General features: G+C 40.1%; 1 protein-coding gene across 1 annotated transcript in view; it reads left to right on the top strand.

Moving 5' to 3' along the window:
• Window positions 1-3,962: 3,962 nt before the first annotated feature.
• LOC308075573 (calcium uniporter protein, mitochondrial-like) overlaps window positions 3,963-26,220 on the top strand; it is a 33,914-nt gene continuing 11,656 nt past the window's right edge. The window contains exon 1 of the mRNA XM_080415519.1: window positions 3,963-4,232. Coding sequence (XP_080271645.1) covers window positions 4,122-4,232 — 111 coding nt within the window. The 5' untranslated portion in view covers window positions 3,963-4,121. The remainder of the gene's footprint in view (window positions 4,233-26,220) is intronic.

Below are 26,220 nucleotides of genomic sequence, written 5' to 3' on the forward strand. Positions count from 1 at the left end.
TAAAGCACAACAACTAACTCAGGGAAATAAAACCTGACAGCCATCCCCCATAAATAACCTCATTCAGCCTTGCTCAGCCTGCCTGTGGCCAATAGAAAATAACATATCTGATTGAGTTGTTAGCTAATGGCAACCTTGGCATACATTACACTAACTATAGGAAAAATAAACGTCTCAGTCTCAAGGTGAATGTAATTAACAGTGACTGAAGGTCATTAATATTGGAATTTAAGGATGACCCAAACTCAGTATGGGAGCTGGCCATAGGTTACCAATGCATGAGATCTGGGAAGCAGTGTCACATGCAGAATTCAGCTGGTAGTAACATTGCAGGCAGTGACATTCTGGTTGTCCAATATTTCCTCAACACTTAAAACTGTTGAAGAATGTCTACTGGCATTTAATCAGTGAGCTGTAGAGCGTCAGGTACTCTACAGGTACTTAAAACTCTGGGTACGTGACAGTGTTTCTAAACACTACGGTCCCCTCCCCTATGATATGCCCTTGTTGTACTCTGCTACAACACGTAAAATCAGTATAGAATCCTTGCTTGAATCCTGCAGGAAAGTACAGTAGATGAGCTAAATATGCCACGAAAGAAGAAAATAAAATGTATTGCCTACACACCAAAGAGGGCACATTTAATTTGAATCTGTCAGGAAATGGCAAGATTTGCAATGCTGGTCAAATTGCTTCCAATGCAAAACCTAGCCCTCTTACCTTGGAGTTTGGGATATTGATTGCATCTTCTGATTCCCCTACTGTGTTCATCCTTCCACCAATGTTTCCGCTTCAATACAGTTATCTGCAGGGTACTGTAAGAAATCAAAGTCATACAAAAGATATTCCACTTTCACTGAAGGTCTTACATCCCCTGGTTTATTTTCTTTGGTGTTTGTGGAAAGCACCGTAGTGAATAGTGATCAGCCTGTGTATTATGTTTGAAGTGGTAAACCCAATGTGGTCAAAGCAAGACAGACCTATGCTTTCAATGTTCAAATGCAACTTGCAACATATTTCTCTTATATCTGGCAATAGTAGGCTATATATTTGTTATTTTAAGTCAAGTATTTTTGACAACATGCAAACCAAACACAGGTCAAGTCTAGTTCCAACTGTGGGTACATAGTAAATAAAGCCACAATAACATAACATTTTACACACCATTCATTTTTGCTGACGGTAGATAAAAGGCTAATAAAATAACTTGCACGAGTAGCAAACATTCTAGCTCACAGATTTCTTAATAACCTGAACTCAGCTAGCCAACACACCAGGCTTATCCATCAAGGGTTAAAATATTCATGAAGCACCCAGAGTCAATACCGTGGGCAAATTGTCCAATCTTTATAAGGTGCTGTAGACGAATGGCATTTTGTCCAGTGGCTGATGGTTGCCCGAGGGTTGGACACTGAGAGTGAGTGAAATCCAAGAACAAATTACTCCTGTACAATCTGTATTTATTTATTTATTTTCCCCATCTGTTAAAATTGAAAATCTGTCTTGAGAGATGACAGCTGTACATTGATTAGTGTTGAGGCCAAAACCCTAATAAATCCATACACAGTGGTGGAAAGCAACTAAGTACTTTTTTTTACTCAAGTACTGCACCTTAGTACAATTTTGAGGTACTTTTACTTTACTTGAGTATGTCCATTTTTCAATACTTTATAGGCCCTACTTCAACTCCACAACATGTCAGGCAGTATTGTACTTTTTACTCCATACTCTTATTTGAAAGCTTTAGTTACAAGTTACTTTGATGATTTAGATTATTACATAAAAGACATAAGCCCTATTTTATCTTTAGTAGGCTACTTTTACTTTGATACTTTAAATATATTTTAATGCCAATACTGTTGTACTCAGATTTTGAATGCAGGACTTTTACTTGTAACAGAGTTTTTCTAAATGGAGGTATTTCTACTTTTACTTAAGTAAAAAGGTTAAGTACTTTTCCCACCAGCTACCCATACCAATGATACCATTACCCATAAATCAAACAATGGTTTGGTCGGTGGTTACTTGTTGGTATGTAGGTTGGAGTAAACGTGTTTATACTGTAAAACCTCAAGCCATCAATCTAATTAATGAAATGGCATGCTTGGTTTGGCAACAATGACAAACTGTGAAACTGCATAGTGTTCTGTTTGTGCAGCCAACATCTCAGCACTCACTTGTGTGTGGACAGATAGTCTTAAATTAGGCACATAATATTCAGTAGTTAAAAGAGCACTTCACCCATCCCAACCTTATGTTAATATAATTGGTCCTCACTCATGCTCATTATAAGATTGCACGATTTCTGATTTGTGTCTACTCACTCTGTCTCATTGGTGGGTGGGCTATGCTATGGACAGTTCAAAAACCTGCCTACCAATGACATCATCAATGGGGATTCAAAGCTTATAGAAACTATAGCCTTTCTCTTGCTGGAAAGTTAACATGCTGAAATGGAAGCCATTATGCTTGCATTACTGAAAAATACAACAAAACTTACTTTACTTTGATATTTTGTTTGAAATGATCAAACATGCTTACCCGATTATGTCACTGGTAGGCAGATTTCTAAACTGTTCACACACAGGCCCTCCTCCTCTGAGACACAGAGCAAGTAGACAGAAATTGTGCCATCGATTCTTTGAGCATTAGTGAGGACCAATTATATGATTGAAAATGGCTGAAGTGGTCCTTTAATAATATGACACATCACTTCAACATTGTACAGTAGCCTAGGCTATAGTCTATAGGACTGGTTCTCGACCTGTGGGTCCCCACATGATTTTGGGGGGTCCCCAGATGATAGTGAGGTGACAATTTAAGGACTTTTAAGACCTTTTTAATACCTCATGAAAAGAAAAAGACCAAATACTGCATCAAAAGTAATCAACAAACTACAAAAATTGGCCAAATTGTCAAATATTATAAGAGGTCAAAATTGTGAAAATAGCACAACACCGTGCAAATCGAGAAGGCATTGTGAGCATATAGAGCTGCTATTTTCACAATATTTATCTGTGGAACGAAGTCAAACAAAATGGGAGGTCCCCAGTTCAAATTATTTTGGGGGCTTGGTCACGGCCTGAAAAGAACCTTGGCCCCTTGGCCCCTTGGTTGAGAGCCACTGGCCTAATTAATAATATATGACACTAGCCCTGGTCCAAACGCTCTGGACCAGGGCTAATGTGACACTATAGCCTTGGGTCACGACGGTCATGTCATTATATAATATATGACAGCCTTGTATCAAGGCTAATATGACACATGCCTTCAACAATGATTAAGTTAAGTGCATTTATATGATTTGCTTTGCAAACCTCACCTCATGGCGACAGCAGGCTATTTTGGAAAGTCGCGGATGTTGACAAATGAGTTTTCAACTAGCCTACATATTCTTCTCACAGTTAGGAGTATACTGTACAATAAGAGAGTAGTGAAAATGTTAATATTCTTGCTGACATCGTGTAAAATCCACCAATAAGGAGAGCAGAACGTCCAGCCCGGGTAGCGACGCACATGCTGTCGTATTAGAGGCAGCGTTGCCATGTCCTTTTATTATAAGCGACATTGGGCTTCGTTTTTTTGGGGCTTGTTTCTAAAATGTAGTTGCTTATTTGGGCTTGCTTCCTAAAATCGTTTAAACCAGTGGTTCTCAAACATTTCATGTCAAGACCCCCAAATTAATATGTATTTATCCGGAACGCTGACCGCAGACCCCTCATCTGAAAATATTTTGTGCCACCACCATAGGACCCCAATCAATCACCCCATATCAGATTTTTATTTTTTAATAGCCGATGCATAGACTGATTTAAAGCGGCTCATGTGGCCTAGAGTTGCTTCTCTTGGGCTTGTTTTCCTAGACCTGATTGCTTATTTCTGTCACAAAATATGGCAACACTGATTGGTGGAGAAGATGGTCTTTACGTCGCATGAGTTGTCATCGAGCTGCTGAGTGAGTCTCCTCCTCACAGCCTCTTATCAACTCTGTTCCGGCGACCGGGAAAACAAACGGCGGTCTGCTGGCACATCGTTTCTCGACAGTATAGTTCGGGGGGAACCACCTGGTTTTAATGCAACAACGACCCCCGGATTAACAACAGTTGGATGTTGTAGTAGAGATGGCTTCGGTGCGGATGGTCGCCAAACAACTCCAGGCGACACTATTCCGAAGTCCTTGTTTCCACTCCGCTCTCAACACATGCCGTGGTCCAGCTACCTTGTTTCAGAAGGTAAAGTGTATGGAACTTTACGCGCCTCCTCGCCCCTGAACTGTTACAATGAGTCAATGACAATGTCGGTCAGATGATGATCATTGCATTTTCTGTAGTAGCTAGTAGGGTAAGGGTTAACGAGTAACGACACATTCCTTTAATTAACAGTTAACACTATGTTGCTGGTTCTTCTGAATGGATGAGGATCGAAACGTTATGGGAAGAAGAAGATGATGTCTAGTTATGCCTATATCTAGCCTTGGATCAAGACTGTCATAGATGTATTATAGAGTCTGACTTTTACTTTAGTATGCAAATGTCAAAATCGATAAAATACATCTATGTAGTCTGTATCAAAATCTCCTGTAGCAGCTAAACTTGCCTTCTCTCAGTGTAGATACAGCTACTAAAAAGAGAATATGTCTTATTGTGCTTGCTTGTTGTACTTTACGCTTCTAACGTGACAATACAACTCAAAGTCCCTGACAAGAGTCCCTGTCAGCAGCACTCGCGAGTCGCGCGTTCAGAAGCACCGCTCCGCTGGCGGTGATCATAAAATATGGATTCTTTAAGTAGGGCAAGCATCTATCCACAGTGAATTGAGGAGTAAGCAGCATTGTTGCACTCGTGCATCACTGGACACCATGTCCTTCTGTGTCCCACAGTACTGCACTGCCATTTAATGTACACACTGTCACGTCTGTTATCTATTGCTGGCTTGCTGCTATTCTAATTGCCTCATTTCATTGCTATTTTCCTTTAAGCCCTTCAAATTGTGTACATATCTGTTATATCTGCTGCTATTTTAACATTCCATTCCATATTACATTCCACCATTTCAAAAACATGCACCTTATGTATTCTAATCTACACTGCTCATATTAACATTTGACCAGTTTGAAGTGTGTATTTATTTCTCTATTTCTCTCCTCCTTTCTTGAAACTGCAAATAATGGAGCTTGTATGGCAACGCATTTCACCCACTTTCTTTTTTACACCTGTAAACCTGTGATGTGACAATAATGTTCTCGAGTTAAATATAGATATAGACTGGCGTAGACTATATTTTAATGCAGCCCAAGTGTTTATTTGTTCATTTAACCAGCCATTGCCAGATTTTACAAGCAAGCATTATGTAGCTCAGTCGGCAGACACAGTTCTAAAATATGGTTTGTTTGTTTGTGTGCGTGCCTCCTCCTATCTAAAAGCCTCTACTGAGCCAGCAATATTTCAATCAGCAAAGCAATAGCTGGCTGACTTTTCATTTATCACCACCCTACCATCTCACCACAGAAAGAATATATTACTGTGGAAATTCTTAGGCCATCCATTTAACAAGGAACAGCTGTTGTTGTTTTTCCTGTAACCTTGTACATTTGCATGCATCCTTTGCCTTCATCCCTGTACACTTTTGCTCAGCATAATATAAATAGGTTATGTATGTACTGTATGTGAGCTGGTATTCAGTCTTTTGCCACATGACCACATTTGTTGGTCCCGCAGGTCACCACAGTCTGTCACTGTGTAGAGGAATCTAGGCTGCCTATTACAACCATGGCCACTCTAGCAATTGGGCGAGAAATGCCTTGCCCAAGAACAGATCAGAGTTTGGTTATGTAGAGAGTGTTTCACAGTTGGACTGGGGATTTGATGAAGTGACCTTCTGAGGACAGGCTTGCTTTTCAAACCTTTAATCAAACAACCCAGTAAACCCAACCAAACACATCTGAAGCTATATTGTGACAAAATGTAGAGGCCGCCGTTGCTGCTCCCCAGAAGCCATCGTCCTCTACAGAGAAAACAGGGCACATTTCTTGGAGAGAAAAGCACTGTGATGTGCAAATAAAATCCATAATGAAATAAAAGAGGGAGGCATTTGACTAGTTTATGTGTGCTTTCATGTAAAGTCAATGCCATTTCCCTCGGTGATTACTGTGCATTCGATACCACATGAGAGATTGTGGCATTGTAAATGAATACCCCTGCCGGGGACATTTTACTGGTATCTCCTTAGTCACGACAGTGTGGAAGAATTATGGTTTTCAATAACCTAAGCCTACAGTACATAAAACCGCAGGGCTTTTCTCTGTTTTAACAACACAGCATCAGATGGTCTTAAACATTTACTCACAATAGATTTTAAGGCACTACAATCTTTACTTCAATGTTAGATATTTGTTTGTAATGCTTTGATCATCATTCCTAAAAAGCCTTTGATACTCAAGTCAAATTAGTTTATGCCACTTTGAAAGGGAGTCAGTAATATTGAACTCAACCAACAACTGATAGTCTTGCTACCTAGATACTTGGGTACACTGCATCCCTGTCCCAACACTGATACAACCTAGAATGCAGAAGACATAACAGGTTGAACCCTTGTCCTTTCTAGCCAACCTATTTTAACAGCCCAGTATGATATATAGTCCACTCATTCCAGTTACGGTCGACCAACCGTCGTGTATTGCATTTTATTCTCCAGCAATGGAGCTGTGAGCGGGTGTTCCTGCTACCTGCTTTGGACATAGTAGCAGTTTTCTAGTCTCCCTGATTCCCAAGGTGTGTAATGTATCTTCAATTTATATACCTCTATCAGTTACTGACTATGGACTGTTATCTTTTTCGAAAAGTGCAGCCACAAGCTGTTCTCTTCTACAGTCCAGCAAGCCATGTATATTATATTATTATTCTTGGCACATTTCATTTTCCACTACTTGAATAGACAGAGAATGATGGCTACCTCTCCTTTTTATGATAAATGTTTCTATACATTCAGTTAAACTGCCTCTGTGCCACAATGCACTAGTGACTCGCATGCACTCGGGTCAATTATGAGAGTGACACAGTAAGCCACAGGGTAGAACCATCCAATCCACTATGCTTGTGCAGCAGAGCTAAAAAGCTGTCAGGCTATTTTGAACCAAGCAAAACAAATGTGGTTATTATTAGTTTAAGACACACACACACACACCCACACAGGTTTGTATTACTATACTTGTGAGGACAACATCAACATTTTAGGATGCCGATTTTATGAATGCCATATTTACAAGTTTTTGCAATCTTTTACCGTAGGCCTAAAGCCGAAAAATAGGCGATCTACAATCGGTGCATGACATGACACCAGCGAGCAACTAAGCTTAAATCAGGCATAACTATATCTCTTATCCCTAAATCTAACTTCTAAATGTCTAATCCTAACCCCAACCTGAATCTTTTTCTAATTGTAAATGTATCTAAAAAGAAATTCAACCATAAAACAACCATTTGTCTATTTCTCATATTCTACTTGTGGGAATATCTGGTCATCGCAAGTATAGTAATACTGTGTACACACGCGCACACACACACACACACACATTTGAGATATCATGCACTTAAACAATATATGTATTTTTCAGGCTGGGCAATATATCATCACATATTTATAAGCTATCATTATAATCATGACATGGAAAATAATGGATATGCCACACCAGACAGTACTAGTTTGACTTTCCATTACAATATATTCTGAAGTGATGAACACCAGTGTGACATACAGTATGATTCCTGTTCTCTTGCAGGTATTTTGTAATATTTTATTTCTTTCCCATATGGGATTTTTTTTACATTGTTCAGTGTGTGGCATACATTTACCATTGCTTGCTTAATGTTAAAGGTAACATATAGCCTAATGAATAACGTTTCTGCCTTTATTTCTGTACTTATGAGCATATACAGTACATGCTTTTCCACGTTCAGAGTCTGATTCATCAATCTTTTTTTGTTCGTGAATTTTGACGGATGTCTGCTCAGACTCGCGTCTAGTCGGAGGCAGACTTGCATGGGACCAAAGCTTGCGTATGTCATTAGAATGCCTTATTCTTCATGCAAAATCAATTACAATAGTGCCAAACCTCAAATAAAATATTTATGTGCCCAACATTTGTCAACACATGAAAAGATTTTCAAATGATCCATTGCTTATTATAGACATGAATGATGCCAATTCAACAGATTGTTATTTATTTTCAGTTGACACATTTAGAGCTGAATTATTAGATCCCTTGGCGTGTTTGGTTTTTCTGCAAGTGTGACCACAGTTTTGCCTATTGGGCTTTCATGTCAACTCCAATGTAGCGCTATTCATTTATAATAGTGACCACATCATAAACGCAGTCTTACCATCTGATGAGGATTCAGTATGGATAAAATCTAGCTGTGTCCATTACTCCATTTCCAATTCCGATGAAGGACAGTGGAGGATAGGCTATGTTCGTCCAAAGGACAAATTCCTCCCAGTAGCCTAATCAATAAAGTTCTGATAAAAATGATCAGATATTGGCAGATTTCAGCATCATCTTTTTAACTTGGCAAAGGTGAGTGAGCAATTGTTCAGTAGAAAGGGCTTATGTAATATCTTTTCCAAGTTGTATTACTAAATTAGCCTTTAGTCGTGAGGTTAAACTTTGTAAACTAACTTACTCCTTATTCTCATTACACGTGAGAGTTGGCTTTTTACTTTATTAACATTCAGCGGATCCAGCACGAGGACTCATTTGCGCTGATCTACAAGTTGTCAAGTGGGTGCGTCGAGACACGTTGTAAGCTTGTAGATCTGTCCATTTTGAGGAGTGATGACGTTTTTTGTCTGACGTTCGATGTTTCCGGTTGTCTTAAATGGGGCGTGGAGCAATGCAAATGGAGCACGCCTCTGACTTGCAGACAAAAATGAGGAACACCTGTGATCCACAAAAATCACGGCTCTGCACCCCCTTTCATGAATCGCACTTCAGAATTGACGTATCCAATATACACGGCCCTGTATATCCAAATAATGTATGGAATTTACCACCAGGTTATTGAAGCAGGCCCCAATTAATTCCTATGTATCGCAGTCGCCAATTTTGTAGGTTGCACTGGAGCATTTTAGTTTTTTCACACTGTCCAGCATTGTGTCATTGCCGTCAGGCAATGACCCTATATGCCCACATTGTGAGAAACCATGAATAATTGTGTGGGCAGCTGCAGAACAAACTCAGCATCACTAATATACCTCCTGCTCACTGGGCCTGCTCATCTGTCAAAACCAATTAGCGTTAGCAATTACATCCCACTTAGATCATTCTGTTACAAGACTATTTAGCACAGCTGTGCAGGAGCACTTGATTGTTATTGACGTTTGTGTACCACCAATATGACACCAGACACACATAGTTTAAAAGTATGTTTGCCTGAAGCTGTATTAAACATTCCCCATAGCTCCCTTATAATGTTTGTCATTCTCTTTGTTGAATGTACAGACTCAGCACTTTATCTTCTGCACTCTGTGCGGGAATTGGTTTATTTGAGGTACTATTTGTGTGTGTGTGTGTGTGTGTGTGTGTGTGTGTGTGTGTGTGTGTGTGTGTGTGTGTGTGTGTGTGTGTGTGTGTGTGTGTGTGTGTGTGTGTGTGTGTGTGTGTGTGTGTGTGTGTGTGTGTGTGTGTGTGTGTGTGTGTGTGTGTGTGTGTGTGTGTGTGTGTGTGTGTGATCTTTACTTCTCAATAATGACCTGGGCCACACAAGATAAGATGTATATAAATGGGCGCCCGCTGGCCTAGCGCTCCAGGCGTATACCACCTATAGACTCTAATGCAGCCTGACAGCACGTCGCAACGACCTTTGCTGCGTGTCACTCCCCATCTCTCTCCCTGTTTCCTGTCTACCTCCTCTCCTGTACTATCAATAAAGGCAGAAAAGCCCCAAACACTATATTTAAGTATATCAAATACTTTAGTGCAGCCCAAGTGTATACTATATATACTATTGCAATCCTTCTTGTGCTCCTTCAGCATACAGTAACTAGTTCCAAGGTAAAGAGTCGGATCAGTGCTGCACCAGGACATTCTTATGAACTGGGATAGATAATGTCCAGCTGAGTTGAGCATTAGATGGATTCTCACCAAATTGGACAAGGCTGACATCTGGTTCTGACAGCTCAGGGTTCAGTCTGGTCTCGCATTCTGTTTCGGTGTCCAGTCTGCCATTGGTAAGCCAGAGGAGACGAGATTCTGTCACCTTGTTGCCGTCTGTTTGGCGCTGACTGACATGTGAGGGGATTAACTCCGGTCCCTCTCCATTAGGATGCTGTCCACGGAAATAGACTGGTCTTGAGGCCCGAGAAGGAGCAGGTGGACGGAACCCTCAGGGACTATTATATTATATTTATAGTGTCGCCGTGGCTTCTGCAGATATGATTGCCACTTTCCACAGAGCGATGATGCTCAATTTGGGCAATGTTTTTGAAAGGGATGGCCTAGATGCTAGATGCTGAATATTTGAAACATTGCTGGTTTTTAATCTCAGAAGTAGCTGAAATACTCAGGGTGGGGAAAAGGATTGAGAAATATTCTCATGTTGTCTCACCACTACTAATGTTGAGTGGTCTTTGACTCTTTGAACAAGACATTCAGAATCCGAATCAACTTCATTGTCACCTCACAGGTTTACAGGTGTACGGTCACATCTACATTACGTGTCTGCCTTTGTGTCTGCCTATATGGCTGTCTATTTGAAATGGTTTTCAAAGGGAACGGAGTCTTCTCACACGGAAAGCCACGCAATGGCAACCAAACGCTCCATTTCCCAGTAAAACATGGTGCTTGTGTAAAAGAGCATTCAATCATGCGCTGTCAAAGGTCCCTGAAGAGGCTACAGTGAGAGCAATGCTGCAGCTGAGATAAGCAATATGGTCTTTTCCTTATCTGGTCCTTTGCTCTCAAAGTAATGGAGGGGAGTGGAATATTAACAGGAAATAGTCTCTTCGTCTGGTAATATACTTTTTGACTTGAGCTTTGACTTGACCATTCTCCAGACAAATTAACTATTGATTCCATTGGCAATTTAAATATCCCTTCACAATCAATTCTTATACTGAATGCATTAATTGTTTTATTGAATTCTGCCCCCTTGCTATAGTTTCAATTATTATTTATAGGTACTGGACTGCTGAGTAGACACTTATTTGTCATTCATCATGAGAGCAGTTTGTCTCCGGAGTCATAGAGGCCTTGTTCTCTTTAGTGTCATGAACATGGATCCTGTGCTGTAATACAATACCGTTCATAATCACTGCAGTATAATATTTTTTGTTTAATGATGGTCAAGATTACATTTATCCCCTGAGCAAGCAGGCTGGCTCTATTAGCTCAATGGTAAAAAATGCAGCACTTGCGCAGGAAACCGGGTTCAAATCCGGGGTAGAAAAGGAAAGTTACATAGTGCTGCTTCAAGTAAAACTGTTGCAGAACTTTTTAATGTCTAGAGTAAACTTTTAAAATCACCCAAAGGAATGAAGTGCTCCATTTTAATGTCTTTCTGGAGATCGTTCCAGGACAGCATGCAGCATAAAAACTAAAGGCCATTTCCCAAAATCCAATCTCAGGCACAAAACGAGCAAAATCTGTCAAGCTCAGTTTTACCCTGCTCCCCATGGTATGTAGAATATTTTGGAAAGCCCCAGTTGTTTTACCATGCTGACTACACTTGTGGCCTTTCCAAGCACGCTGCTCTTTCCTTACCTCTGTCTGAGTGGACAGACCTTTTCAGCAATGACCCACAAATATCGAAACATAGTTTGTCAAAACTCAACCCAAAGTAGTGTGTCATAATGATAATTATGTTTTTTGACTGCTCACAACAGCCACGTTAAAGAAAGAAAGAGGTTAAGTTACTTGCATAATCGTAATGGAGGTGGTGACGGTTGTCTTACCGATTCTAGTGTGTACTGTGTAGCTACTATACCCATTGCTATACCTAAATTAATACATTATGAAGCAATAAACACAGCAGGTTACCAGATGGAATTAACACCAGAAAAGATAGTTTTTCGTGTTACATTTGGAAGCACATTTATTATGTATCAAAGTTTCCCTGAGCAACTTAAAGGTAGGGTAAGTGATATTTTTTGGTTAAAACAAAAAGTGTTTTGTTAAAAGGTTAAAGCACTATGTTCTGATAGTAATCATTGCTATAGAGTGTTTGTTCAGTAACAGGAGTCTCCCCGTCTCTCCAGCTCTTTAATAAACAGAAAATACATTTTCCGGTAGGTGTCAAAATCTCAGCCAATCAGGAGAAAGTACCCATTTTTAAGCTTCATTTTTAGTGTTCCAGTTCCAATTTTGCCTGCTCATTTCTTAGTGTCATCACTTCCAATTTCACTTGTTTAATCTATATCCTGATTGGATAAAATTGGAAATGAAACTGAAACTGAAACGAAAATGCATTTTCTGTTTAATAAAGAGCTGGAGAGACAAGGAGACTCCTTTTACTGAACAAACACTCTATAGCAATGAGTACTATCAGAATATAGAGCTATTTAACACTTATTTTAACCAAAGAAAATCACTTACCCTACCTTTAACCCCTAACTGTAGACCGAGCCCTATACTAATAGAGCTCACTGCTCCTAAATAGTAGCCTGGTAAACCACCCCCCGGAAATCGCGTTGCATTTAATCTGATTTCCAGGGGGGGTGGTTTACCAGGCTACCTAAATAGTAATGCAGAGGAAAAATTCACATGTGCATTATACAGTGACAAATACCCCAAAGGAGTGGGGACCTTATCATCATTGATTATACACATTAATTAATTCACACAATAATTACAATATTATTATTATTATATTATTTTTTGATGATCTTTATTAATTTTTATCGTTTTATTAATTTGTATTAATATGTATGTATGTCAACAGGGTCTGGGAAAACAAAGGCCCTGCTCAGAATTGCCAGGCCATGAACAAGTCTAGACAAAAGGCTTTTAGTGTTTGTGTGCTCAAAACTGAGAAAGTGAATTTCCCAGTGCACTCACTATAAATGAGTAACATTTTTGATCAAAAAGGCAAACTGTTTTTGAAGGAGGCACACCAAAGCCAGCTATAGTAGGGGGTACTAAGTGAAAAATCGTTACGCGGCGGATAAAAGCATGAAATTTGATACAGATGTCCCTTGGGTCATCCTAAAACATCCTAGAAGGGGTGCCCAAAAAAATCTTAAACAGGAAGTGAGTTATGGACAAAATCCAAAATGGCCACCTAAACTGTTGACCGTTGACTCAAAAGACACCAAAATAATCTCCAAAAAGCATAAAATGTGGCACACATGTCCTTTGGGTCATCCTAAGACATCCTAGAAGGGGAGCCCAAAAAAATCTGAAACAGGAAGTGAGTTATTGACCAAATTGAAAATGGCCGCCTAGTGTTGTCGATTGACTCAAAAGACAACTAAAGAATCTCCAAAAAGTATAAAATGTGTCACACATGTCCCTTGGGTCATCCTAAGACATCCTAGAAGGGGTGCCCAAAAAAGTCTTCAACAGGAAGTGAGTTATTGACTAAATTGAAAATGGCCGCCTACAGTGTTGGCGATTGACTCAAAAAGCCTATAGAATCTCCAAAAAGTATACAATTTGGCACATATGTCTCTTGGGTCATCCTAACACATCCTAGAAGGGGTGCCAAAAATAATCTGAAACAGTTATTGACTAAATTGAAAATGGTCGCCTACAGTGTTGAAAGATGATGCAAGATACCTACAGAATCTCATAAAAGCATGAAATGTGGTACAAATGTCCCTTGGGTGATCTGAACGCATCCTACAAGGGGTGCCCAAAAAGGTTTTAAACAGGAAGTGACCGCCTAAAAGCAGTTGACACAAAAGAAAACATAAGGGGACGTCATAAAAGTGTATAATTTGGTACGTACATTGAGTGCTTCTTAATATATCCTAGAAGGGGTTATTTATTTGTTTGCTTGTTTATTAAACTTTTTAGGAAGGGACCATGTTGAAGAAATTCTAAATGGCTGTTTAAACAGTTGACCATGGCAGTCTGCATATTATGCAGACTCAATACGACAGGTTATGCAGTGCATAACTTGCCGTATTTTGTAGTCTACCTTCTGTTTTCATTTCTACATCACTTATTTATTTTACTTTCTGCATAATTTTTTTATTGTACTCTTTGAATCTTCTTTATTTATCTAACTCTCTGCATATTCTCATTTATTTTACTCTGCATCTTATCTTACTCTGCATATTCTTATTTTACTCTCTGCATCTTATTTATTTTGCACTCTACATCTTCTTGCTTGTTTTACACTCTATCTTCTCATGTATTTTCTTCTTGATCATTACTGTTTTTTTGTGATTAGTGTTTAGTAACTACATGTATTCATGTGTGCCATTTTGCAATTACCAGCACATTGGCATAATGCTCTGCAAGGTAACCCAGCATCCCGGCATCTACACTTTCTCGAACAGAAGGGCTCAGCTTTGCAGCCACACTTGAGTTCTCTACAAACTTAAGCAGCCTCTGGCAAGAGTGTCCATAAAGGTGTCCACGAATCAGCGACTTTAATTTATTTGTCAGGAGATGGTAGAGATTGCATAGCTTTCAGGCTTCTGGACCAAATGCTAGATTGGCTGCTCGATTTGAATATTGTAGCAGTGCAGCCCGTGTGGGAGGAGTGTTTTCCATTGAGAGACTATTCAAACTTTTTTTGGCACCCCTTAGGATGCATTCAGATCACCCAAGGGACATTTGTACCAAATTTCATGCTTTTATGAGATTATTTTTTATGAGTGTCTTTTGCATCATCTGTCAAGACTGTACACAGCCATTTTCAATTTAGTCAATAACTCACTTCCTGTTTCAGATAATTTCAGGCACCCCTTCTAGGATGTCTTAGGATGACCCAAGGGACATGTATGCCATTATGAGATTCTTTAGTTGTCTTTTGAGTCAATCGACAACACTGTAGGCGGTCATTTTCAATTTTGTCAATGACTCACTTCCTGTTTAAGATTTTTTTGGGCACCCCTTCTGGGATGTCTTGGGATGACCCAAGGGACATGTATGCCAAATTGTATGCTTTTATGAGATTCTTTAGTTGTCTTTTGAGTCAATAGATAACACTGTAGGCGGCCATTTTCAATTTTGTCAATAACTCAGTTCCTGCTTAAGATTTCTTTGGGCACCCCTTCTAGGATGTCTTAGGATGACCAAAAAGACATGTGTGCCAAATTGTATGCTTTTATGAGATTCTTTAGTTGTCTTTTGAGTCAATCGACAACACTAGGCGGCCATTTTCAATTTAGTCAATAACTCACTTCCTGTTTCAGATTCCTTTGGGCACCCCTTCTAGGATGTCTTAGGATGACCCAAGGGACATATGTGCCAAATTTTATGCTTTTTGGAGATTCTTTTGGTGTCTTTTGAGTCAACGGTCAACAGTTTAGGTGGCCATTTTGAATTATGTCCATAAGTCACTTCCTGTTTAAGATTTTTTTGGGCACCCCTTCTAGGATGTTTTAGGATGACCCAAGGGACATCTGTATCAAATTTCATGCTTTTATCCGCCGCGTAACGATTTGGCCATTTTTTGTGCTTAGTACCCCCTACTAATAACAACTACATAGACCAGTGGTAGGCAACAGGTGGCCCGTGGGCCAGAACTGGCCCGCCAGCGATAATATAATTATCTGGCCTAGCAAAATATATATATATATTTTTTGTTCTTGTTGTTTTTTTCCCCTTTTTCTCCCCAATTTAGTTGTTAGTATGCCAATTGATTCCTCCCCACACACATTTCTGTGTGTTGTCACTGCTGTTGTATCCTACTGGCACACTTGCCAGTGAGGAGCCCCCACCGGGAGGACGTACAGCGAATGGCCCCCACAGCGAATGGCCCCCACTTAACCCCTCCAACACCGCAGCTGAAGTGCCCTTGCTCACTGAACCCACAACTGCTCAGTGCTCAGTGGCCAACAGTATAAGATTGTGGTTGTACTGGCCAGTTTCCAGGTGTGTGTGTGTGTGTGTGTGTGTGTGTGTGTGTGTGTGTGTGTGTGTGTGTGTGTGTGTGTGTGTGTGTGTGTGTGTGTGTGTGTGTGTGTGTGTGTGTGTGTGTGTGTGTGTGTGTGTGTGTGTGTGTGTGTGTGTGTGTGTGTGTGTGTGTGTGTGTGTGATTGTGCAGGGCGTTGCTGAAAAAGAGCACTCCTACTCGGCACCCTGGGTAAATAAAGGTAAAAAAAATTAAAACAAAAGATGATAAGTAACAAAAAAAATATTATTTTGTTGCATATTACTTTTCACACATATGCACTCCTGTTTTATTTATTGCTTTCACCAGCAATAAATAAAATATAATAATAATAATAATAGTAAATATGAACAGAAAATTGCAGCAACCTCGTGGTATGGATAACATAATCGCGTAATGCAGTTATTGTCACAGCCCTAGTGAGTTAGCTACTTGCATTTTCCTGTTATGTTTTAATGCAAAACGAAAAGCACGGAGTCAGCTTAGTTTTTGCTGTAGATAGCATTCCACCTCAGAAACGCAATGAGTTGCCCAGTCCAATGCGCATCCAATACTAGGGCTGCAACGGTATGGATTTTTTTCTTAATGCTGTGAAAAAGCACCCCCTGACGTAATATTAAAATGTTTTATTAGACTCAGAGTGGTTATCCGTATCAGCTGTAACCCATGCCATTTCAGAGCTGTGCTACTGGATGACCAAATGATCATCATCATATCATTACTGCATTTCAATTAGAAATCACACTTATCTGTAACCAAGTTATCTCTGCCAGGCCCAAAGCAAGGGGGGAGATTATGTTTTTGCCTCTATCTGTTTGTTTTAAAACATCTAAAAATATATATATTTCACTTTAATTTTATAATGGAAGTGAATGGCAGTTCGGACGGGGTAAAACCATGCTCAAATTTATAGTCATACGTCATACTGTAGATGCATCATAGATGACAGATGTCATAGACTGGAGGAGATATGCACTCCACTGAGCTCAGGGACCTGATGTCTGTTGTCATCTTGACTTTCTAAAATGTCGTTATTTCCAACACAACAGCTCAAACCAAATAGTTCATGACAGCAGAGTGGGACTCTTGTAAGCGTTACATTTTTAAATCCTTCAAAGACACGACATAAGACATGTCAAGGACAAGACATCATTCTGTGAAGACACGCACATGCATGGCAGGATGACTTGCATGTATTTCTGAATTTTGTCTCCACAGCAATGTAACTTAGTTAGAACCAGTGTTTTACATGCTACTCAATGCCCCAGGAGAGTGTCTGCCCTGAGACTGGGAGGTCGGGGTTTAATACCCCTGCCAGGTCATGCAAAAGACTATAAAATGGGACCCAATGCCTCCCTGCTTGGCACTTAGCATCAAGGGTTAGATTGGGGTTAAATCCCTGCAACATACTTGTGTCATGTACTTGTACATCATGATGGCTGGGGATGTACTTGTACACGCTACAGAAACAGGAGATAGACTCCTGCCTAATGGACCACATGGTTCGGGAACCGTTGGGTACCAAGGCTACTTACAATGCCCCACTTGCAATTGTTTCTCATTCATCCCTATGACTTTCAGAACGTGAACTGAATAACACAACAGAATTCTTAGAGGAGAATGGTTTTCATGGTCACACAGAATTGGATGGGCTGTGTTCATAATGGCAGCAGAGAGTAATCATTTTTCTGCCCCTGCCCTGGGCTCCTTATCACACAAACATGTGCTTTCCTTTCATTTTCTATTATGACAGCCTAGAGAGTGTGTGTGTGTGTGTGTGTGTGTGTGTGTGTGTGTGTGTGTGTGTGTGTGTGTGTGTGTGTGTGTGTGTGTGTGTGTGTGTGTGTGTGTGTGTGTGTGTGTGTGTGTGTGTGTGTGTGTGTGTGTGTGTGTGTGTGTGTGTGTGTGTGTGTGTGTGTGTGGACTGCATGATTATTGGAAATATATTCAATCATAAAAATGCAAGGGAGTGGCAATCAACGGGGTCAGAAGGTTCAAAGTTCAACTTTATTGTCAACAATACCAATCACAAAGTAAAAGGCACACAACAGCTACAGTCTCAAAAAGATAGACTTTCAAAATCAGTGTTAAACCTCAATTTGATCAGTGTTAAAAACTAAACTACACAAATCTATCCAGGTGCAATGGGTGTGGCTTATATGGATAGATTTATCTGGACCAGCGGAATCCAATAATTGTTGAGACTTAGGAGGTAGAGTGGCCGCTTGGAAACCGGAAGGTTTGATACCAGGCTCTCCCAGAGATAGTGTTGAAGTGTCCTTGACCTTGAGCAAGACACTGAACCCCTAATTGCTCCCGATGAGCAGATTGGTGCCTTGCATGGTGTCCTCCGCCGTCGGTGTGTGAATGTGTGTGTGAATGGATGAATGTAAAGCACCTTGGATAAGGCGCTATATAAATGCACCATTTACCATTTTGAAGTTAACTCAGAGTCAAAAACGTTATGTTCATTGATATGCACCAATATCCACTGTGACAAAATGCAATAGGAATGGGTAGGTTGAAAGAGCAGTGTGGTTGCACAAAGATCAAACCCAGTCAGGCGGCAAGAACTGCAGCCCCCTACTGGGGCTTTTATTGAGAACAAACCCGAAACAAACTTGTCGACACAATAATGCTGGCTCCAACTGCAGCTATTCCAGTTGACTCATTGAAATGGCCGGGCTGCTGTCAAGGTTATTATAGTTAACTAAAACGAAATAACGAAAACTAAAGGTGAAAAAACATGTCAGTTAACTAAACTAAATAAAAACTAAAAGAAAAAAGAAAAACGATAACTAACTGAAACTATATTGTGTGTTTACAAAACTAACTAAAACTAACTGAAATTATAGTCAAAATGCCCTTCGTTTTAGTTTTTGTCAATATTTATAAGCCTTTTAGATTTAAATTAATTCGATTCATTTCCCCTGCGCAGTTCTACGTCAGTTGCAGTCACCGTTGTTCCGCTGACGTAGTCGCCCCAAAACACCGTCGCCCCAAAACACCGTCGCCCCAGGGCAAATCCGGCGGTATTAGAATCACTGGTACGCAAAAGAATTGGGGGTGAGCGTGTTTTGGGGCGAGTTACTCCGGTTGTTTTCAATGTGCATCATAGCACTGAGCAGCACTGACTGACTGACTGACTGCACGGCACTGCACGTTACTTTATAATGGCGACGGAGAAACAAGTTGGGAGAGATATGGTCCTATATGGGATTTATTTGAATACAACAGCAAGAAAGACAATAACAATTGCCTTGTAGTGCAAACGGGTGATGTGGAGCAATTAGCAATTATCAAGGGGAAAAACCCCACGGACCACGGTGTAAAGTAACTAAGTACATTTACTCAAGTAGCCTACTGTAGCCCACTTAAGTACAATTTTGAGGTACTTTTGCTTTACTGGAGTATTTCCAATTTTCTGTATTTTTACTTCTACTCCACTACATCTCTCAGAGGTAATAATGGTACTTTTACTCCACTACAATTATTTGAAAACTTTAGTTACTAGTTACTTTGTAGGTATTTTGATTATTATCGCAAAACATACATTATACCCACTTCATTTCGGCCATTTGAAAATAGCCGATCTACAAGCTCACAATGCTTTGGTGAGCTTGTAGATCTGCTTTTTTCAAAAGATTTGTTTACCTTTTATAGCCTACATTTTGAAAACTTGTGAAATATTCTTGTGATATAACAAAAAGTTACTGCATACAAAGTGTGCTTCCTCTTCAGCTCTGTATTGAGCTGGTGAGGTGTATACCAAACAGCACATTCTTCTCTGGCTGCCACACACCAACTGAGCTAACAAGCTCAACAGCAGACAGCTGTGTGTGTATGTGGAGCTGTCTGGTGTCCATTGAGCCAAACATCCCCTCACAGCATTCTGCTGGTTTCCAGCTGTATTGTCAAATATTAGCTCAAATGAGAAATATGTTTTTCACACAAAGTATACATTGACCTTTATGGTTTAATAGGACTTTGTAACCGGAGTATTAGCTGATACTTGGAATGATCTACCAAGTTTGGTTATTTTTGTTCTTATATAGTTTCTTTTCAGTTTTCTGAGATCCAGCAGTTTTTAAGAATAATAATACTCCTTCCAAATAATGTATGTGAATAGTTGTGATCATCAGAGCAATAAACCAGTTTTATTCTGTATGGTTTGTGGAACATAATTTGACAAATAATATAAAGGTATTGCCTATAGTATTTTCACCACTAATATATCAATATTTTGAAAATGTACAAAATGTGGAACTAAAATAGAGTACTATTTATATACTGAAGTTACACAATGACCGTGGCACTACTTTATGTATTCTGGAACTCAATCATTACCCAGGCCGCAGGTGTAGACAAATATCACTGAAATATACCACAGACTGACCTTGTCATTGCTTTGAAATATCAAATATTTTATAATACAACAGAGCGGGATGCCTTGAAGTGTTTTGAGGATGGGGCTGCGTGAGGCTATAGCTCAACAGTGATAGAATCCATAATGCAGCGTGCAACCGGGTCGGGAAATGCTGCTAACCTGTCACCATGATGACCTTGGTCAGGGGCCAGTGCTTCACAGGCGCTCCATGCATTACAGCTGAGAAGTAGCAGATGGATGCCTGTTTTTCTCTCCATACATCTATTGATTTCCACTCCCTCTTAGACCGTCTCTCCACCCCTTTTGATTCTTTTCAGTTCAGCTTTTCTAATATTTTCTATACCACAGCTGTTCCTTTCATTTCTGTTCTCTCCTCTTTTTTTTAGCATAGCTTTGTTACCATATCTCTCTGAACTGATATACAGTTATAATGCATTATTATTTGTTAGTATAGCATGGTTTGGCAACCAACAACAACTCAAAAGCAGGCTTGCCAGCATGCATGCACAAACAAACAGCTAAGAATCTCATAGACAAGAAAGACCATGAGCCCATACAGAGCCGGTATGAGCAGTCAGTCATGAAATAAGCAACAAAAATCATTGCATACTGTCACCATCCCCTCTTCTCTGAATACAAAACCTCTGTCATCAGGAAGACTGTGCCAAAGTGCAAACCGCTCGAAGCTATCAATTGTCCTAGCTTCCATCAAACGGCACTGTGCCCAAAACATATTTCCCCTAGGGGACAATAAAGGTGCTCTCTCTCTTTATACTACAGCTCACTTTGAGCAGTTCACAGCCTTCCTTAACAGTTTATTTAATCTAGCTATCTTGCACTTATTTCTCTTTCTCTCCTTCTGACTACTTTAGGCCTGTTTTGAGCCTGTAGATCGGCTATTTCCACATTGCTTTTAAATAAAAGTATACATTCATTAAATATGTCAGTAATTTCTTTATATATTCAAGTTATTTGTCATATCTTCCCTGTGACATTTTTGTTTACAAAGCCTAAAAGGCAAACGGAAATGTAATTTTATGTTCCACTGTTCAATGCCAAAAACACAATTAAATGGTTAATTGCAATTATTGTATTGTAAGTAAAATGTCATCATCATGGCAGTCACTGACAGCCCTAGTATTCACTATAGTAATCCTAATAATTTTTGCCGGATAATTGAAATGGTGCTTATAAATCATGGTTATTTTATCACTTATTGCATCTTGTATCAACATATATCCAACTATAAATTCCACACATCTCAAATCAAGTTTGATAGATGGTGGATCTAGTATCTAAATTCCACAAATCTGCTATAGTCGGACTGGAGCCAAGGTTCTGATCCACGATGGTGAGACTAAAGTGTTTTGAGATACTCGCTGGCATCCTAGAGGGTGGTACCCTATTCCTGTTTATTATGACGATGGCCCATGCTTTGAGACTCGCAATCAGTGGCAGGGAGGAGACACTGGGTTTCACGTTGATTCCGAGAAAGACTCAGCGAGTACACCCAATCACGATCGATCACCAACCTTGACTATGCAGACGACACTGCCCTATAGTCTCAGACACAGCAGAGAAAGGGAACTAAGTGCAGGTGAAATGGAGTGCAGGAAGATCGGCCTCAAGCTCAATGCCAAGAAATCAAAAGTAATGGCATTCAGGACAGAAACATTGCTACTGCTAGTGGGACGGTGCTCGAGGTAGTCAAGTACTTCAAATATCTCGGTGCCCGGACTGACTAAATCCTGGCTGATGCGCGTTGTTACTCCCTCTCTTCTCTCGTAGTACGGCTCAGTCTGATTGCATATTCTCAAAGGTAATATTTCTGACACCACTCCCCCTGCCCACACATTTTTCCAGCTGCCGTCCCAGCTGCCGTCCCCTCAAATAGCCTTGCTTCAAAAACAGCTTTCACCCCACTGCTATTGGGACATGAAACTCACAATATGATGTCTACTTGAGAATCCCTCCATTCAATCACTCCCATGTGTTTGTTGTTTTATGGTATGTTGTGTCATTGTTGGATACTTAGCTGAGAATGCAAAAATCTAATTTCACTAATTGTTACTGTGGCCATTAAAATTTAGCCTGGTAAACACCCCCTCCCTCCGGAAATCTCATTTGCATTTGGTTTCAGGAAGGAGGGTCTGGGATTGCTCACAGAGTAAAGCTGCCCGAACCGCTGCGCATACGAACCAATCAGCGGCTGCTAGGGGCGGGATCATCCAATCACCTGCCTACTAGCTTGAAAAAATGAAACTCCGTCTGTCATCGATTCTGCGCCCGGAGTCTCAGATGCAAGTACGCTGTGAAACAAAATGTGTGTCGCAAGCTTCTTCCATTTGACGGAGTGAGGTTAATTAAAATTGACATATGGAGATAAACAGCCAGTGGTGAGGAGGAGCAGATGAGAACAATTGACAATGCACATTAACAACCTGCTACAGCAAATGGTTTATGTGTATATAGCTGGCACTCTGCATATGTGCGTATAATATTTTTTGTTGGCCTCTCACATGCTATTATCTGTTTTCATATTCCTTGCTGCTGCGATTACTCACTACCCCCCCCAACACCACCACCCTCATCTCCATCTTATCTTTATGTCAGACATCAAGAGCAGCTCATGGGACCTCAATAACACATGAATCAAAATAGACCTCCGTAATGTCAGCCACCTTACACTCTATGAATATTGACTAGATATTGGGGGTGGGGGGTAATCAGTGAATCTTTGTTATTTCATTTCATTATCAGATCCGAACATATACTGTACCTTGGTGATGTCAGTGGTGTCACATGGACTAAAATGGGCTCACTTTTCACTGCCGGCTGTAAGAGTGAGTCTCTCCTTGTCGTGTGCTCTGTCTGCCTCAGCCCTGGTTTGAATTCTGTTGCTCTAAAGAGATTCATGCTCATCCATTAGCTTCTGTCGTATTTCTGGGCATGGCCCTTCCATATCCCCACCCTATGTTCCAGCCATCTAGGTGCATGAATAAAGCCTAGAAATCAGTAAAGGAAGATTAAAGACCAGCTGAATTGGCTTTTCACAACCACATCCATCTCAGTGTTGCCAATCTCCACACAGCATGCATTTGTCCCCACGGGCTATGGGATCTACAGTATAAACTCTGCGATCTAAACTTATTGCGTTGTGCACTGCAACAAGGCAGTGCTGAATCAAGTGTATGTTTCTGCATAATGTCTCACCTCAAATGTTTTCAGAAACATTTTAGTGCACCAGCTACATGTACTAACATTTGTTGAGATTCAACAGAATAGCACCACCCTCTATTGTCTAGCATAGGTTTGGCTGTTAGCTCTGTTTGAAAGACTGATTGACAAGTGGTTGTCATAATAGTATTGGTTAAAATGTGTTAGTACCTGCTATTGTAATTATGCTTTATGTTTTTGTTTGACAGGAACTAATTAGCTTTTGATATAAAAATACTAAAAAAATGTTTGGGCAATTGCCATCTATTGTTAACTATGTCCCCATTATAACCACGGATATGCTTTAAAAGTGTGAAAAAACATAATTTTTATTTCAATTAATACTTTAATTAATGATCAATTCATGTAAGCTGCTTTGTTTTTTGTTTCTACAAGTTCCTACAGTACTGTACAGTATGCATGTCATAAGAAAGGCATTGCCTACATTGCAGTATCCCTTTACTGACTCTGGACAGTATTTGATTAGACAACATGCTGCAGCTGTGACCTTGTAGGAATTGCATTCTTTATTATATTGTTGCCCATGACCTTCAGGGCACTTTATATGACACAGTATTTACATCCTATTGACAAGGAGAATGGTACTGTACGTGCATGTGGCATATAAACGGCAGGAGTCAACCGGGTGTTGAATTAGAACCATGTCAGCAGCAATCTCTCTTGTACACTCACTTATGCTCTCACACACACACAACCATGTTTCATCTTCAGTGAAGAGACAAATTGCATGGTCCTTGTGATCGATGCTCAACACTTGATCCGTGCACCTTTCCCATTAGCAGCAAGCACCAGCATCCCTGCTGGACAAATGCACCACGACTACAAATGTGTCTGCACAAAATACTTTTGACACAAAGCAAAGGCTAATGAGAGCGATAAACTAGTGCTACTGTTATGTTCTTATCTATTCTGCAGAGCTGTTGGCATTTTACTCTGCTACTCCAGTCTGGAATGATGGTACAGTACATCATGCATTCCCATCCAAGGATGTTTTCAGGTTCAGGTTTCAGGTTTATGGTTAAAGTTATTCTTCTCCTTGCTGGCAAGAATAATATATAGTGCCCCAGGACTATAGTGCAACACATAAAACAGTAAAGTAAAACAAAGCAATAACAGAGAGGACTGAGGTCATACAACAAGCAGCAAACTTAAAACTTCACTTAAATTGAAGTGTAGATCATCGTCAGTGTGTCCGATTACTAAGGTCCTGACATGAGTCTAAACTCACCAGGTTGGATGGTTCAGGAATCCAACAGCCTATGGGGAAAAAGCTGTTTTTCAAACTGGTGATTCTGGTCCTAATACTCGTAAATCTTCCTCCAGGCGGCAGCAGGTCAAACGTCCATGAAAGGGGTGAGAGGAATCCTTCATGATGCTGCAGATTTTAACTTGTGTACTCACTACTCATTAGTGGACGATAACATTGTCAATACATGTCAGTCTATTCACAGACGTTTTCCTGTAACTGTTAATTGCTTCGCGTTGTAACTTGCTTGTAGATCATTTCCCCCAGAATTCCCTTAATGGAGTTTAAGTGGTTAAAACGCTATAATAATTAAGTCAATGTTGGCTACATTTCTCCAGGGACTATTTTGTTATATATAGAATAATTCTGTGCTTTAAAATGCATCAAAACTAGAGTGGTACCCTAGTTCTCATAATTGTCCAAAGTACATACTGTAGCACATTGTTTGTAGTTGCATTGCACCGCCAACATTGTAAGAGCACAATGTATTGGGCGCTCCATACCACCTTTCCATTAGCGCATTGGCAAGTACAGTACATGCAGGGAATGAGTCCATTTTGAAACACTGCAGAAATGCCTCTAGACATGAGAAAAACTGGGTCACAGCTGTATGATTCTTTGTATTTTTGATTATGTTAAAGCTCAATCTTGGAAAAAGCAAAGTGCAAGAAACTCCAGATATGCCCTTGACTGCTCAATTGCTGTGCCTCAATGGCTCTGTGGTATTGCCTTATCTAATACGATTGAGGCTGCTCTTCCTTACAGTGATAGCTATTGATTGGATGACTTCCCTGGCAGAGGACAGGATTGGGTAGCATTGGGAGTCTTAAGTGGTCCCTTTGTCAGCACTTTCTGTGTTAAAGGAAACTAAGAGATGGCTAATATTTCAGCTATTACTAATACTATACTATTGTAACTATACGAAATATAGATGACTGATAGCAAAACTTTGGACGTGGCAGATCCTTATGTCTAATGTTTCATTTGAAAATCAGTTATTTCCACCAACAACACTGTTGTTGTACGACAAAGCCTGCCTTCCATTGATGTTAGCCCTTTGCCAGCCGCTATACTTGCTCCACACTTTTCCTCTATATTTTTTGCCACATATTTGTGTAGAACATCTGCCATATTAACTGCTAACCAGTTCTAACCAGTAACCGCAGGTTAATGTTGTGAATCAGCTAGGCTATTAAATCAGTTGGACCTTGAAATAATGGCAGATAACCCCAGTTCTTTAGATACAGGCTCGTTAACGTAAGATTAGATAAGATTAAGATTTTGCACAGACC

The sequence above is a fragment of the Gymnoscopelus braueri genome (genome assembly GCF_963280865.1).
Source record: "Gymnoscopelus braueri genome assembly, chromosome: 2".
NCBI classification, from domain to species: domain Eukaryota; kingdom Metazoa; phylum Chordata; class Actinopteri; order Myctophiformes; family Myctophidae; genus Gymnoscopelus; species Gymnoscopelus braueri.